At 38.8% G+C, this 15756-nt stretch overlaps 1 protein-coding gene across 1 annotated transcript in view; it reads left to right on the forward strand.

The window, feature by feature from the left end:
* The window catches only part of SPTBN5 (spectrin beta, non-erythrocytic 5), a 90878-nt gene that overhangs the window by 61988 nt on the left and 13134 nt on the right, over positions 1–15756 (forward strand). The window contains exons 42-54 of the mRNA XM_053980871.1: positions 656–769; positions 1880–2001; positions 2629–2791; positions 4628–4816; positions 5592–5669; positions 7103–7275; positions 8323–8413; positions 9054–9200; positions 10649–10786; positions 11517–11773; positions 11923–12109; positions 14489–14701; positions 15071–15267. Coding sequence (XP_053836846.1) covers positions 656–769; positions 1880–2001; positions 2629–2791; positions 4628–4816; positions 5592–5669; positions 7103–7275; positions 8323–8413; positions 9054–9200; positions 10649–10786; positions 11517–11773; positions 11923–12109; positions 14489–14701; positions 15071–15267 — 2069 coding nt within the window. The remainder of the gene's footprint in view (positions 1–655; positions 770–1879; positions 2002–2628; positions 2792–4627; positions 4817–5591; positions 5670–7102; positions 7276–8322; positions 8414–9053; positions 9201–10648; positions 10787–11516; positions 11774–11922; positions 12110–14488; positions 14702–15070; positions 15268–15756) is intronic.

The raw sequence follows: 15756 nt of genomic DNA on the forward strand, positions 1-15756 counted from the left end.
ATGTTCTATCAATCTTATTCATTCAGAAAACAGAGGTAAAAATGCTGATCCTGAATTGTAATTTTGATATTAACAGAAAAAAAAAGGTTATATAAAAACCAATTATTTCATCAATGTAACTAATTATATTTCTTTAAAATCAGTAGGCAAGTGGCACTACTTAAGGTTACAAGACTTTAGGCTTGATATTTTCATAACAACTTTTAAAATGTAAATGTATTTCTTCATTTTATGGGATTTAATTTCTTAGGATCCCAAGGATAAATTTTATTTTTATATTTTCATAACATACCTGAATTTCTGTGCAGCAATTTATTGGGAAAATATTTTTTTGGTTTGGTATATGGAGAAAAAAAAAAAAAAAAAAAAAAAAAAAAAGGAAAGAAAGATTGAGAAATGCAAGGAGGCACGCCTGTCTTTGTTTATGGCCAGAGGCACCTTAAGCAGGATTAGGAGTCTTCAAAGAGATGTGGATTTTTGTTTCATCTCTGTAAGGAGAGCAGACAATGTGCTCTTTTGATATTTAAAAAGACAATAAAAACATTTAGGTGGTAATGCAAAGAGGTGAAGGAGGAGGCTTTTTGAAATAATTAAGATACAGATCCTTTAGTTTGGTATTAGCTTCACCATCTGCACATCCCACTGCCCTCTCCAGAGTGTATTGATACAAGCACTGGATTATGGAAAAGATGTGGAAAGTGTGGAAAACCTGATTCGAAGACATGAAGAAATGGAGAGAGAAATCAGTGTTATTAAGTCCAAAATGGAGGTAAGAAGTAGGGAAGTACAAAGGACACTGAAAAAATTTCACTTTTTCTTCTTGAAAATATGGTGCAAAAATCATTGTTACTCTTCAGATTGATTGCAGGAATTTTCAGCAATGCAAGTGCATCATAAATTTCTTCTCATGAAAATATTGTGCTGCTTAATCCTACTTTATCTTATAAATTATTCTTCCTGATGCACAAAATCTAAGAAGAAAAGTCCCTTTTTAACATCTGGGTCTCTGGCCCTCACCTACAAGCCAGATCAGACTGTCCTATACATTTTGGAAAGCATGGACTCCATCTTCCCCCAGTTCCTGTACTCAGCTGGACCAAAATCACTTTATTTCTGTTCAGAACTTAAATGCAAACCCCATACTGTGTGTATCTTCCTGAGACAGACATCAAACACAGAAATTCTAGGTTATAATTGCCTGCCTCATCCACTCTAGCTTTTGTAAAAACTGGTCAGTTTGCATCATCTAGGACTAAATTAAATTGAGCATCAAATATGGGTCTAAGCTAATTTATATTTGTATATTTTTACTAAAAAATGTATATATCCTGTTGAACAGTAGTAGAAATCCAATGACAATCTCTCATATTTTTTCATTGTTAGCCCTTTCATACAGAAAATATGAAACTTTTTCTTTACAATAGTATAATAACTTTACTTTTTTAAGGATTAAAACCAGCCTGGCATATTTTCTGTTCTGCATAATTAAATTTCTTCATTTTCATCAACTTGATGGAATTTTGCAAGAAAGTTTTCAACTTTAAACCTGAGTTGATGAGTGTTCATCAGACTGCTAGTAGAAATTAGAATTAGCAGTTCATTTTCCTACCTATTTGTCCATATTCCTCAAAAATGTTTTCTAAATTGTAAATTAACTATTGTGCATGCAAAGCAATGCATGGACATGGATGTTTGCTCACAAATGCATGTGTATTATTTTTTGCATATTCCAAATCCCTTTGTATACTTTGTTACTGTAATTTAATTACCTGCCTTTGAGAGCTGGAGTCTTAAAATGAACTATTTTTCCTGAAAGGCAAACTCAGGAATGAATATAAGTATTTGGCATAAATTTACCCCACTATAAATCTCTTCCCAGCCACTGGAACTGGAATCTTTCCGCCTCTCCACAAGGAATCCATCGATAAATGACAAACTGACTATGAAGCAACAGGAGATGAAAAACAACTGGCTACAACTCCAGGGACAGGCCAAACAAAGGTGAAGACTTAGAGTTGTTTGAACATCTCTCAGCAGGAGCAAAGCTGCTCCCAAACTCTACTTGCCAGAGGTCTTTTAAAGTTTTTTAAGGGTTTTTCACAAATTTTACATAGGCAGCTAAGACACCTGCACTGGAAAAAGTGTGACTTCATACACAAGAAGTTCCACTGATGCGACTTTGGGAAAACTAATACAATGGTTTTGTGGTTTATCCCATTAAGTAATGTTACTAAAATGCCTTCAGACTATCAAATTAAATCTATCATAAAGCCTTTGTGAAAGACTTATTTTTGGATAGTTCTTGAAGATTTTTTTTTCTCAAATCTTTCCAAAACAAGAAAGGCTTAATCCTGATCTGTAATCATTGATGGAAGCAACAGATATGAAGGCTTTTTTACCTTTCTTGTGCTAATGAACTGATGTTAAAATATTAGTAATATGTTATCTCCAAGGCACTGTGCATCTCCTGTGATTTTGGTTAACATGGGGAACTCTTAGGAACTGTAAGGGAAAGCTTGAATTAATTTCATTTGGCTTCTGTTAAGATACTTTCCTCTGCAAATGGGGAGGGAGAGGCAACTAGGTAATTCCGTGTCAGATGATGCTGAACTGCACCTTGTGTGGCAGGAAGGAGAAGCTGGAAGCCTCTTACCAGTTGCAGAAATTTAACTTGGAGATGAAGGAGATACTAGACTGGGCCCAAAACACCAGAGCTTTAATGGAAGCAGGGGGGCTGCCTAAAAGCGCAAATGAAGCCGAAAGCATGATAGAGGAGCATCAGGAGAGAAAGGCAAGTATCTTCCGTGGCTCCAGTTGCACATCCTGGGAATCTTTCTGTGTGCACAGCATGCCTCTGTCAATAACATGGTAAAAAAAACTGTTTTCAGTACCAAGCTGGGGATAGAAATCACCTACATACTGACAAAACCATCCCATGGGCTATTTGGCACCTTGTGTCTTTGCAAAAAGGCTGAGAAGACCCACGAGCTCTCACCTCCACTGCTGTTCAAGCCTGATGGTGAAAATCAGATTCAGTCTCACATCATGCTCACTGCTCATCTCCTTATTCATATTGCCAAAGAAGTTAATGCCAGTTAATCCTTGCTTCGAGCTAGATTTTTTCATGTGAACTTAACTTACGTGAGTTTGTTTCACACAGCAAAGCAAATTATCAATGAATGGTGCTACACATTCAGTTCTGAAACACTTCATATCCCAATAATAATTACCTTACTAATGGTTTGGTGGCTAATTTGGCTAATACTTTTGGTTTCTTTTCTGAAAGGAGTGAAATTTTAATTTACATTAGGAAAAAAGCCAATATTTTACTTTTTCCCAAGAATCATAGCTATCTTTCAGCTGTTGTGCTACCTTCTCTTTGCAGTTACTTTAATTATTCTGTGAACAGGATTTTTAGAAGAAGTACTAATACCCAGTGCTTTGTGAGTCCCATTATTAACACAAACAGTTTGTAGATTCTGATTAATTTTATAAACCTGAATTTAGTGTGAAGGACCTGAAATCCCCTCCTTTTTTAGTGTCATCCATTTTAACAATGCTTTCTCATATCACTGAACAATATTTTTGCTAATAATTCTTTGTCATATTAGAAATATCACAAACCACTGATGCAGTGTGCTCCAAATTTAAATGGTGGCGAGATCTAAGTCTTTAATATCTGTTAGTCAAGGAGCCCAAATGGCTCTAAGGAGACAGTCACAGAGAAAAGTAGGAATTCAGGCATTATGTTCTTATGCTGACTAAACTAAAATTATAGACAAGGCAAGAAGGAGGGTTTTTTCATTCTGGTTAGTGGCTCAAACCAAATTCCTTAGGAGAGACTGGAGTTGAACATGACATGCTAATGTGAATTTCAAAAATATTTTAATTACAATTTTATAGCTGTGTTATCTATGAATAGACAACACCACCACCCCAAAAATCTCTAAAAGCAGCAGTTCTAGTTTCAGAAATGTAATAGTGCATGCCATAGTGTTTAAGGTAGTTTATGAGTTAATACATGCTATTATTTCAGTCCAGAGTTATTTTCATTTTCAAATTGCTTACATTAGGAATTCTACATTCAATTTGCAGGGATCATAATTGCTTTTTATGCTTTCACCTTCAGGATTCAGTATAGGGGTATAATTCATTCCTCAGACCGGCTGCAAAAGTTAAATGTGTTTCATTTTAACAACACAAAGTGAAAAAAACCCCATGCCTTTAATGTAAAAATCTGAAGCAAACTTCTTTGTTGGGAGAGGAAAAATTCTAGGCACTGTTTTCTTAAAAGCACCACTTTGATGTAGGAAGACTGGGGGATGATATTATAGATGTTTGAAAATGTTCATTTATATCTCAGTATTTTCTAGTCTGCTTCTAACTAAATCTCAATTTTAATTTGTAGGAAAACAGTTGTTCCTGGACCAATAAAGTAATTTATTATTTACATTTACTCTCTCGGGCAATTCCATGCCCTTCCAGTAACATAGCTCAAAGATGAATGATTTTCCATGCAAATATTAGTGCTGGAAAGTTACAGCCCAAACTCTTCCCCTTAAGGCTTGTATTCTGAATAACTGGCTTTTCATAAACCCTTGACATCAACCTTAGTAATGTATTTTAGGAGGAGATTGAAGCCCGAGTGGAAAGATTCAACGCTCTCAGTGACTATGGTAAAGAACTTGGCAATTCTGGTCACTATGCAACCCCTGAGATTCGCCAGTCCCTCTCCAGACTACAGCAAGCCTGGTCTGAACTGATCCAAGCATGGCAAGAGCAATATATAAAATTGTTTCAGGCACAAGATTTACAGGTGAGTAAAATGGCATTCAAGAGAGAATGCACATGCCACTGACAGTTTTTCTTGATGTAAACAGCAAATTTCTGAGATGGTAGGATGAAAGAGAATAATACCCAGTGTTTCATCTATATTTCACTGGTTTCTGGAAGGCATGCTGAGGGCCAAGCACATTCAGTGGTGACAGGAATTTGAGAAATTTTACCTCTACAAATCATAGAAATTTCTGTGGAATATGTGCTGATATGTTTTTCAAAGACTGCAAAACTTAGCAAATTTTGGTCAAACTCTCATACATCTGGAAAAAGGCACATACTTATAACACAACATCACTATTCTTCCAAATTCTATAACCTGCCCAAAAAGACATGGCGCCAAACAAGTATTTTTTAAAAACTGAAGAAACATTTAGCATGGATGGAATAATGTATGTTTTCCTGGCTTTTTTTCCTACTAAAATAACAGTTTTGGCTGCAGTTTTCCAGAAATACTTCCCTGTAACAGTCATCTCACTTTAAACATTTCTGCTCAGAGATTCTACAATGAAGAATGTCAAATACTTTAAATGAGAGCTGGGCTACTAACCCCATCTAAAATCATCACATATATGAGAACTTAAATCTTATGGTATGGGCAGTTTCAATTCTTTTTCATGTATTACATTAATTTTTGAAATAACCATGAAAGTTTGTTTTTTTCAATGTACTCTGCTGAAGTCAGGTTAGCTTCTGCTTTACAGCATTTCAGCATATTGTCATGTTTGTGACTGTTGTATTTTTCCCCTACACAGAAATTCTATGGCTATGTGGAACGGATTGAGAGCTGGCTCAGCAGCAAAGAGGCCTTCCTAGCTAACGAGGACTTAGGGGTATGTGCTCTGAGAAATTACAATTTTCTCTGCAATCAGTCTGGAGGAGAGGGGACTGTGCAATTATGTGCTCTGAATCTTCCTGTGCTCTTTCTCCTTCTGAAGTTACTGCTCTGCCCTGTTGATGGTTTAGGATCAGATTTCTTTCCTTGGTACTTTACACAGGATGAGAATCTCAGCCCTAAGAGTAATGGAACAATCCAACTGCTCTGAGTGTAGCAGGAAAATGAGACTGCATAGAAACACAGAACTCTATGTATGGTTTGGGTTGGAAGGGACCTGAAAGACCATCACTTCCAACCCCCTGCCATGCATGGGTGGGGACACTTCCCACCAGCCCAGGTTGCTCAATGCCCCATTCAGCCTGGCTTGTCTTATCAGACCCAAATACATTTGCCAGCAGTTTGCAAGTCATCACTGCTGTCACTGCTGGCATATCCAGTGTAGCTTTAAATTACCTACCACAGCTATCAGTAACGCTGCAATAACTGAAACTGCAGACTGATGCATGAGCTGCAGAAGCTGTTCAGGATGCTGAATATACATTCTGACACTTAGCTCACCCTACACCGCGTGTAGGTAGTGCTACTAAATTAGTTGTCTCTGCAGGGGCTACAAAAACATCTCAGAGTTTGGTGTATTTGCAGTCCCTTCATTACAGTATATGAGACTTAGAAGGACTCATCCAATGATATTTAGCTCAGCAATGAGTAGAAAATGCTCTGTGAGTAATTTCCCATCCAATGACTCATGTAAGCACCCAGAAGTTTAGCGGGTTTTTTCATGACCCATTTGATGTGAGTTTAATTCTTCTTTTAGAATACTGGAGAAGCAGAGTTTACTGGGATAACAACATTTTGACACCACTGGTTCTATAATTAAAGTGCAGAGGGGTGCTGAAAGGAGAACTCTGAGTCATTAATCTTGGGATTCACAAACATTACAAGAAGTGTTTCTCTGCAGATTAACTGTAATCTCAGACTCCAATCATCAAATTCAAATCTAGGTCTGAGCTCTTCCAAATTCTATGAGTTGAAACTGAGACTGTAATTTTAACCTCTTTCTGTGACATATTTGTTCACTTAACTCTGATTTCAGTTTGGCATCCCACGTTTGCTTGCAACATAGCATCTGTCTTAAGACTGATTTAAAGTTTGGGGCTGATGTTTCAGTTCCTGAGAAGTTATGTGTTCTAAGCAGCACAACAATACACACAAGAAGCTAAGCATCCAGCACTGAAATAATGACCTCAGACCTTGCATGCAACATTATTTAGGTCAATTCCAAATGCCTATCAATTCCAAAGAACAATAAATTTTCTTGACAGCTAGTTTGCCAATGTGGGGTAAATGCCATTTACCTTCTGGATTATCATTGTTTTGGATGGAAAAACTCCAACTGAAAGCAGCTTCCCTTTGTTGATTCCTATCCAGGACTCAGTGTCTAGTGTGGAGAGCTTGCAGCGGAAACACACACAGTTTGAAAAAGCCCTGGAAGCTCAGATGGAGAAAATCGATGAGATGGCTTCATTTGCTCAGCAGCTAATGCAGAACAAGCATTATGACTCAGAAAATATCAGCAGCAGATGCCAAGCTGTTCTGAGGAGGTGAAGTCAAATCCTTCCCCTGTCAGCCACCAATCTCTTCTGCAATGAGACCCTCCTCTTGTGATCATTATCTTTAAATGAATGAACAGAACTATAAGCTAGTTTGCATTTGCTCAACTTCATGCTTTGCACTAAGTTCCTCCCAAATTTGCCATATTTAATTAGTAGGCTTCCAAAATGCAATTAAGTGGAGGGGGAGCAGGATTCAGAAAAAGGCAGTTTCTCTTTAATTCTGTATTCTGGCCTGGCCTTAGGGACAGCGCTGCAAACAGAAGGCCTGCCATGCCATTAAATACTCCATTATCATTAAATACCATCAAGAAAGGTCATTTCCTAGACAACTGCTTTTCTCTGCTCTAATGGGGTTGATCTTTAAGCCCCACTCAAATTATCCATTAGGGCATTTGCAAATTTTCTGATCAGATCCTGGCCTTTCATGTGAATTACTTTATTGCTACTAGCAATTTGCATCTTCTTCATCTTAAACAAGTGCTGAAGTAAAACAGTTGTATTCATTGCTGTGGTAGATGAAAAGAGCTACATAAATGTTATGAAAAGAGACTGGAGGTCCCTTTTGATTCAAGTGAACATACTGATTTGTTAATATTGTCTAATTTGATATGATTTATTAATACCTCACATCTGCATTAACACTAATAAAGTGCTGCAGGTCCAATATTGGAAAAAAAATTAAAGGATGGTGTAGCTTTAGTTTATCCATGAAAAACACCATAATATTTGCAGGACTTCCATAAGAAATGTGCTGAGTTTATGTTCTCTTGAACCCTGAAAGGCAATAATGGCGATTTCTAGAGGCAGGTGCCATATACACTGAATTTGTGAGCAGTTTAAACATATCTATCAGTTCCCAATCTTTCCTACAGTGTCCTGGGCATCTTCTCTGAGCAGATCAAGGGAATCTGTATTATGGACATTTCCCTCCTAGCAAATGGAGGGTTAGATCATGTTTTAGAGGTGAAATTTGAAAACCCTTATCTATCTAATTCACTCTGTGACTTTTAACTCACACATCTGTCTTCATCTCAGAAAACAGAGACTGCTGGAGAATGCTGCTGCTCGCAGACATTTGCTAGAGGAATCAAGGCTTCTGCAGAAGTTCCTGAAGAATTCTTTTGAGGTACAATTACACAGGATTCATAATATTCTGGTTTCTTAAAACATGCTGTGCTACATAGATCGGAATCCCCAGACAGATTTACTGTGAGGAAAATGAAGGAACTGAGCCTGGAATGAGATAGTATTGGGAAAGATGAGGATAAGAATGAAGGGGTATTTTTTTTTCTTCCCTCTAGTCTAGTGTAGTAAACAAAAGATCTACAGTACATTGGACAACAGCAAAATGCAGAAGAAATAAATGCATTAAAAGTGAATGTGCCACCATTAAAAAAAAACCATAAGAAGAAAAAAAATCAGTTCTTTTTTTTGTGAGATACTGACAATGGGTTAAAAATAGGGAGATCATTGTCTATGCTCCCCCATGTACACATATGCACATGCATTTTCTCACTGCATGGGGGCTATCTGATGGAGACAGCTCCCTTTCCAGGCAACAGTGCTCATAAACAAACATATAGGGGTGACTTCATGAAGGACAGAAGGAGCTTAGGGAAGCAGAACCTCAGAAGGACAACTCATTTTGGTCCCCACCTACCTGTTCCCTGTTTTACACATATAAGAGGAGAGCCTGGCAGGCTGGGGCTGAAGAAACTAAAGGAACACTGAAGATTTTGCTTACTTCTGTTCTTCTCTCCCCACAGGTGGCTGCCTGGATTAATGAGAAGAATAGCATTGCCCAGGATGATAGCTGGAAGGATCCAAGCAATCTGCAGACCAAACTGCAGAGGCACCAGGCTTTCCAAGCAGAGATCATGGCCAATAGGAATCATCTGGACTCCATCAAATCAGTGAGAGAAGAGGGGTTATGGGCAAGGGTGGGCAACTGGCGTGAAAGACTCTGCAGACTGTGAGTTACAGTGATCTCAAACAAGGGAAGGGGAGTCATTGTCCTCTCACTGGCATTGTCCAGTGAGTATACTGAGAAACTTATTCTTTTAGTCCATCAAGAATTTTCTGTGTCCATCTGTTTCTTCACTCTCTCTCTTACTCTCTAGTGTGAGCTTATTATGCATACTCACTGTGCATGCAATGGAAACAGATGGGGGCCTGCAATAACAGATTCAATCCACTGACTTTAGGGACATCTCTCTGAGTGAATGCCACTTTACAGGTATCCTTGTTTATTTCCAGCAGAGAACCTACTTGATTAGATGTACAGCCTTAACAAGTCATATAAGATGTATCCAAGAAAAAGGATAGAGTTTTCAAGTGCTTCTTTTGCAGAGACATGTTAGTAGGCAAGATATAAAGGAAGCCTGACAAGACTTGTCAGATATTTGGCAGAAGCTGTGATCAGATGATAAGTTTGGAAGGACAGACTGTTACATGTTTATTAATTTTATTTTCAGCACAGTGCTTACTAGATGTATTTTGCAATAGACTACTTCATTAAAAGTAGATTGCCCTCTCCAGATTCACCTGCATCTCAGAAACACCTCCCTTTTTCTTTTTTCCTTTTCTTTTCTTTTTCAGTTTTTCTTTTCTTTTTCAATTTTTCTTTTCCTTTTCAATTTTTCTTTTCCCTCTCCTCTCCTCTCCTCTCCTCTCCTCTCCTCTCCTCTCCTCTCCTCTCCTCTCCTCTCCTCTCCTCTCCTCTCCTCTCCTCTCCTCTCCTCTCCTCTCCTCTCCTCTCCTCTCCTCTCCTCTCCTCTCCTCTCCTCTCCTCTCCTCTCCTCTCCTCTCCTCTCCTCTCCTCTCCTCTCCTCTCCTCTCCTCTCCTCTCCTCTCCTCTCCTCTCCTCTCCTCTCCTCTCCTCTCCTCTCCTCTCCTCTCCTCTCCTCTCCTCTTTTTCTCTTCTTTTCCAACCCCCCTACATTTGCAGTCACAACAAGAGGGGATTAAAGGGTGGAGTTACAATCCTCAGTAAAATTATCTGGTTTTAAATATTGGTTTTCACAATCTCTTTCACATTATTTCATTATGCCTTGCCATCTTTGTTGGGAATAGTCCTAGTAGTTGCTCTTCAGAACACCTAATGACCTGGTATAGCAACTTTCACTTGCTGTACCTCTTGCTTCCCTTGCTATGAAGTTTCTACCCTAATTTCAGTAAGCCTTTTGTCTTTATTAGATCTTTCCTTGTCTCTGCAATCCCTCCATCTGTTATGCCAGGAGGTGAAGGTTGCAGCTGGCCCTTTGCATAAGAGTGCCAGTAGACTTTGGTTATGAAGGCAAAAGTGATATGTTCTGGTGCATTCAGCAATGGAAGAATACATTGCCTGTTCCTTCTGACATAGGAAGGGGAGAAGATGCTCCATGAAAGGCACTATGCCCCAGAAGCCATTCAGTCCAGACTACAAGAAATGGAAGAGCTATGGGAGGAGCTGCTAGCAAGTTGCCAGGATAAATGGACCAAACTGCAGGATGCTTACAAGGTAATGCCAGTGGTTACAGTGGCTGGATCTTGGTGTTTTTTCCAGAGGTAGCACAGCTGCCTTGCTACATGTCTCATGTACAAGTGTGTCACTTGATACAATCTTGATTCCTCAAGACCGTTACTGCAAAGAATCTACTAAATGTGGACTGACTGATTGCAATTGGCAGGATAAATGGAGATCCCTATGGAGGGAAGAGGATTTGTAGGCTGGGCTCCATTCTGCTTTCTGCTGCTGGTTTAGATCCAGATTCTAGACAGAGATACTGAGGAAAAATGTGTTTACTCATATGTGCCAGCTCTGCATCTGTCTCAAGGGCATCTTTTCTCCAGCACTGAGAAATAAACTTACAGCTGCTTTTCATTCTTCTAGCTACAGGCACATGAATTCTCATGACACTTATGCTTGCTTGGGCTATCAGAAAATCTGTGGTTATAAAACAGAGCTTTCCTTTTAAATGTTCTTTTTTTTAAAGATGCTATGTCCATGATCTGCATTTGTGTAACACAAGTAAGATAGGCTATTGATGTTTAAGGCATCTGTTCTTATCTTCACCACAACTGAATTCCCTTCTTAATTTGCACTGCCGTTGTGTATGGGAAAAGTTCGCTGAGCAGTGGGAAGGTGCTCCGTGTTTGTGTGCAATCTTTACTGAAAGTGACTGAAATTTTTACATCACATTTTCTGTCCTAAAGTTTTAAATGATTTTTTTCTTCTTGCTTGTTCTCAGGGTCTTCATTTTCAGCGAAATGTAGAAGACGCAGAGAAATGGTTGGAAGGTGTGGAAAATGACCTGAAAGCACCATACAATGACAATGATCTGGTGGTTTTGAACAGTCATCTGAAGAAACAAGAGGAACTGGAGGAAGACATTGCTGCCCATAGGGACCGGCTGCAAGAGCTTGTGGTCACAGCTCAGCAGTTCCAGAAGGAGAAACATTTCCTTGCTGATGAACTAGAAGAGAAAGTGGATGAACTGGTGCAGAGGTGTGTGAGTGCCTGGCCTGCCTTCTGCCAGCTTTTTTCTTCCTGAATATTCTTTTTTCTTTCCTTCTCTACACTACTCTGAAATTAGTGTTTTGCATTCATTCCTTATCAATCAGTAGTCCTCACTGGATTATCTTTAAAACTTACAGATACAAAAGGCTACATGATCCTCTGCAGGAGAGGCGGGGCAGTCTGGAGGCAAGCAGACTTCAGTACCAATTCTTCCGAGATGTTGATGAGGAGTTGGCTTGGGTTCGTGAGAAGCTCCCCATGGCTTCCTCCAAGGATTATGGCAAATCCCTGGTAACCATTCAGAGTCTACAAGAAAAGCACCAGGTAATGTCATGTGACAACCATTCATAGTCTTTAGAATCAAATAGAGAACACTGAATTCAATTTTTCTCTAGCAAACTTCATCTGCTGTGCTTTGGCTAACAGGAATCAGGATGCCAGGGATCACTTTTATTCCTTTTCTTTCTCAAGGATATGTCCATGACTTGGCAACATGCAGGATGCCATTCTGCTTACCATTGCAGTGGTGCAAGTACCATACCACAGGTCTTCTCTGGACATGTTGGCTCTTTCTGTGAACTGAGTTCAAGCCCTGGCCTTTTCAATACAAAATAAATTTGACATAGGTTCAATATTTTCATAGGTTCATTGGTCCTAACAAAATGCTTTCAAACTCAGTACATCCAAGAAAGCTCATTGCTCAGATGTCTTAGGACGAGCTCCCAGGAAAACATTCTTCCCCAAAATTCTTTATGCTCTGATGGGAGGGAGTTAACAGGGAATTATTATGCTAGCTGACCTTCACTGCAATGATAGCTTTCAAGACAGCTGCTGAAATATTTGACAAGGTTCAGATGGGCCATCAGAGAAAGCAGTGCCTGGAATACTGTCATCTCAAATACCAATAAATACCTTCCTGATAGTTCTTTAATAAGGAGCACTGTATCTTTGCAAACATATGGTGGAAGAAAAGATATTCCTGCTAAGATTTTCCAGCAGCTATTGGTATTTAATAATAATATTAGCATATGACATCCCATTTAAGTGCTATGTCAACTGCCTTTTGGAGAAATCTTTGCAAGCTGCATTAGGATCACGAAAGACAGGAGATTCTAGAAATTGTCAGTGTGTTTGATTCACACAGTCAGAAAGAGAGAAAGCCCAAGTATCTGGTACAATCATTGTGAAACAATAAAAATGAAAAGCTTGTTTCATCATGATTAATAGTATAAATGTTGTTATGTGTGCAATTACTCCTAAAATTTATGAGCTCGTTGGCATGGTAAGAAAATAGTTAAGTCCACAGAAGAAAAGAATGCTTGAGCTGAATTAATCTGAGAAAATATTTCAAATAACTGAAGGAACAAAGGAGATATTGCTCTAGCTGTGATTATTTTTTGTTAATTGGCTGAGTCTCAAAATTTTTCAGCTAACTGTGAGAGTGGGAGATATATACCAAAAAATTAGTGCATAATAAAATTCTCTGACATTTTACTTACTATTCTTCTGTAAACAGGATTAAAATATAAGCTTTTAACTCTCAACGTGTTATTAGCTACAGCCTCTGCACCTTCTTTTTAATGATGGCTTACAAGCAAGCAAATGTCAGAATTAACATAACAGTCAAGAATTGAATATACTGTTAGTTCCACCCTCTGTTGTTTGTCCTAATGAGCCAGATTTGCAAAATTCAGTCCTTGGTTTGTTACCACAAAAGAGATTGTGAGTGAACTGTATTAACCTAAGGGAAAAAAAAAAAAAGCTGTCCTGCAAAACAGCATTTACACACAAATATATTATGCCTTCAAACAGCTGCTTGGCTTGGAACAGACACGGTGTTGCTTTTCAACAACATCTTGAAATCAATAGGGGGAAGTTAAAGGCAAGATTAGAATCAGAGCTTTTTCCAGCCAAGTTTGACACTTGAGTTGAAAAAGCAGCTCCTCTCCTCATAGAGGGCATCTCTTCTACACAAACAGAGCACTGCAGTCTAACTCTGAACCTCCTTATTCATTGCTATGAAATTAAACAGAACAAGGGTAAAACTGTGGGGCTTGTTTGTGCTCAGGGTGCTCAGGCACAGTCAGCCAAAGAATGCATGTATGCTCACAGAAAAATCACAGCATGGGCTTTGCCTACCCAGGGGAGAGGGATGCATATAGTTTTAAAATCTACCAGTCTTGAAAAATTAATTTCAAATAAAACCCTTGAGGTGGTTTTTTCTCTTCTTGTCCTGTTGGCTGCCTGGCACTCGTATACCCACAGTGTTTACAATGGCTGCTATGCAAAGATGCATCTTCTACAAAAGCACTGGCAAGTGATAAACAATAATGTGCAGGCAAATTGGTCGTTTTTCTTTAGACATGTTTTAATTCAAGAAATTCCATAATGGAATGGAACTGGGCATATTTCAGTGGAATCTACAAATAAGAGATTTGTGATTAGAATAATTTCCCTCCAGACTCTGAGGCAGATATATATCAAAGTCCAAACTTCATGGCTAAATTTGATTTTTATGATGACTCCTTCACCCCCAAAAAAGTCCTCCACTTCACTTCAAGCATGCACTCAGACTTTGTACCGCTGATCCACCTTTGTGAATAGAAAGCAAATTTATAACGGAATTGCATGACTACATTTTATGGAATAATAATTTCATAACTTCAATTTTTGGTCTATCATTTTACACTTTACTCTTTCCAGAACCTGGAGAATGAGATAAACAGTCGGGATGCTTTGACCAAAGCAGTGATCAGTACAGGACAGAAACTGGTAAGGGGAGGCCACTCAGCCTCTCGCAAGATTATAGAGCATCTGAAGGAGCTTGAGACTTCTGTAGAGACCTTGAAGTCAGAGGCTCAAGAGAGGAGACAGAGGCTTATGCAGTCCTATGAGGCCCATCTGTTCCTAAATGAGGTAAGGATGGTTCCTGAGATTTATTTTGGCCTTTCTTTTCTTAAAACAACTGGCATCTATATTGTTGAATGGATGTAAGTGCTGAGAAAGAAGCAGAATTCACACTGCCCTGATTTTTCATATCTGGTAAATAAGGATACAGTGGATAAATTACAGTTATCTTCCCAACAAATGGCAGTGAGTAACATGCAACTGCAGTTACTGGATTCTGGGTACATTTTTTGGAACAGTGCCTGCTAGATTGCATTAGAGGAACATATCTAAGGGGCTCTCTGTTTTCACTGATGTGTCAGTGCACTACTGCTTTCAGTTTTCTTTGTCTTGACCTAAATCAAGCTGTGTTAAGGCTCATCCCTGTATTTTATACAGTTGCTGGAGGTGGAGGCATGGCTGGCAGAGAGGAGTTTCATTCTGGAGACCTCTGATTATGGGAAGAATGAAGAATCCACACAAGTTTTACTTCGTAAACTTGAAGCTACCAAACTGGACATGGATAGCTTCAGGTTGCGGATTGAGAAAGTACAGGAGACAGGAGCCAGCTTAATAAACAAAGACAGTCCAGAGAGGTAGGAAAGTAAAAACAGGTTTCTCCTCCAGGTCTGACAGAAATGCCCAGAGAAGGCAAATAAAGAAAAGTTCAGCTATATTTGATGGCTTATTCAGAAATAAGATTTCAGGGATCATCCATCCCTCCATCATCATCATCACACACACTAAGCTCCTCAAAAGCTTGATGGTTGTTTTAATGTTTGCATGAGATTTTGTTTTTTAGCAACAGACCAATTAATGCAGATCAGATTCTTTGTCCATTGTCTACTCCCTGGAACTGTCATCTAGTTCTAATTTACCACAAATGTTCAATAACCACTGTGCTTAGGAAAGGAAATGAACATTCCTGACAGTTCACTGTTTTTCATTGAAAGTTTGTTTTTACATCTGGGGAGGAGGATGGGAAAAGAGCAGCCATTTGTATGATATAATTTAATTTCCTGAGCTAGCTGGCTTTAATGACACAGCATAATTCAGTCCATGATTTTATCTGGTTTATTCTGTAT

The sequence above is a fragment of the Vidua macroura genome, chromosome 6 (genome assembly GCF_024509145.1).
Source record: "Vidua macroura isolate BioBank_ID:100142 chromosome 6, ASM2450914v1, whole genome shotgun sequence".
NCBI lineage: Eukaryota > Metazoa > Chordata > Aves > Passeriformes > Viduidae > Vidua > Vidua macroura.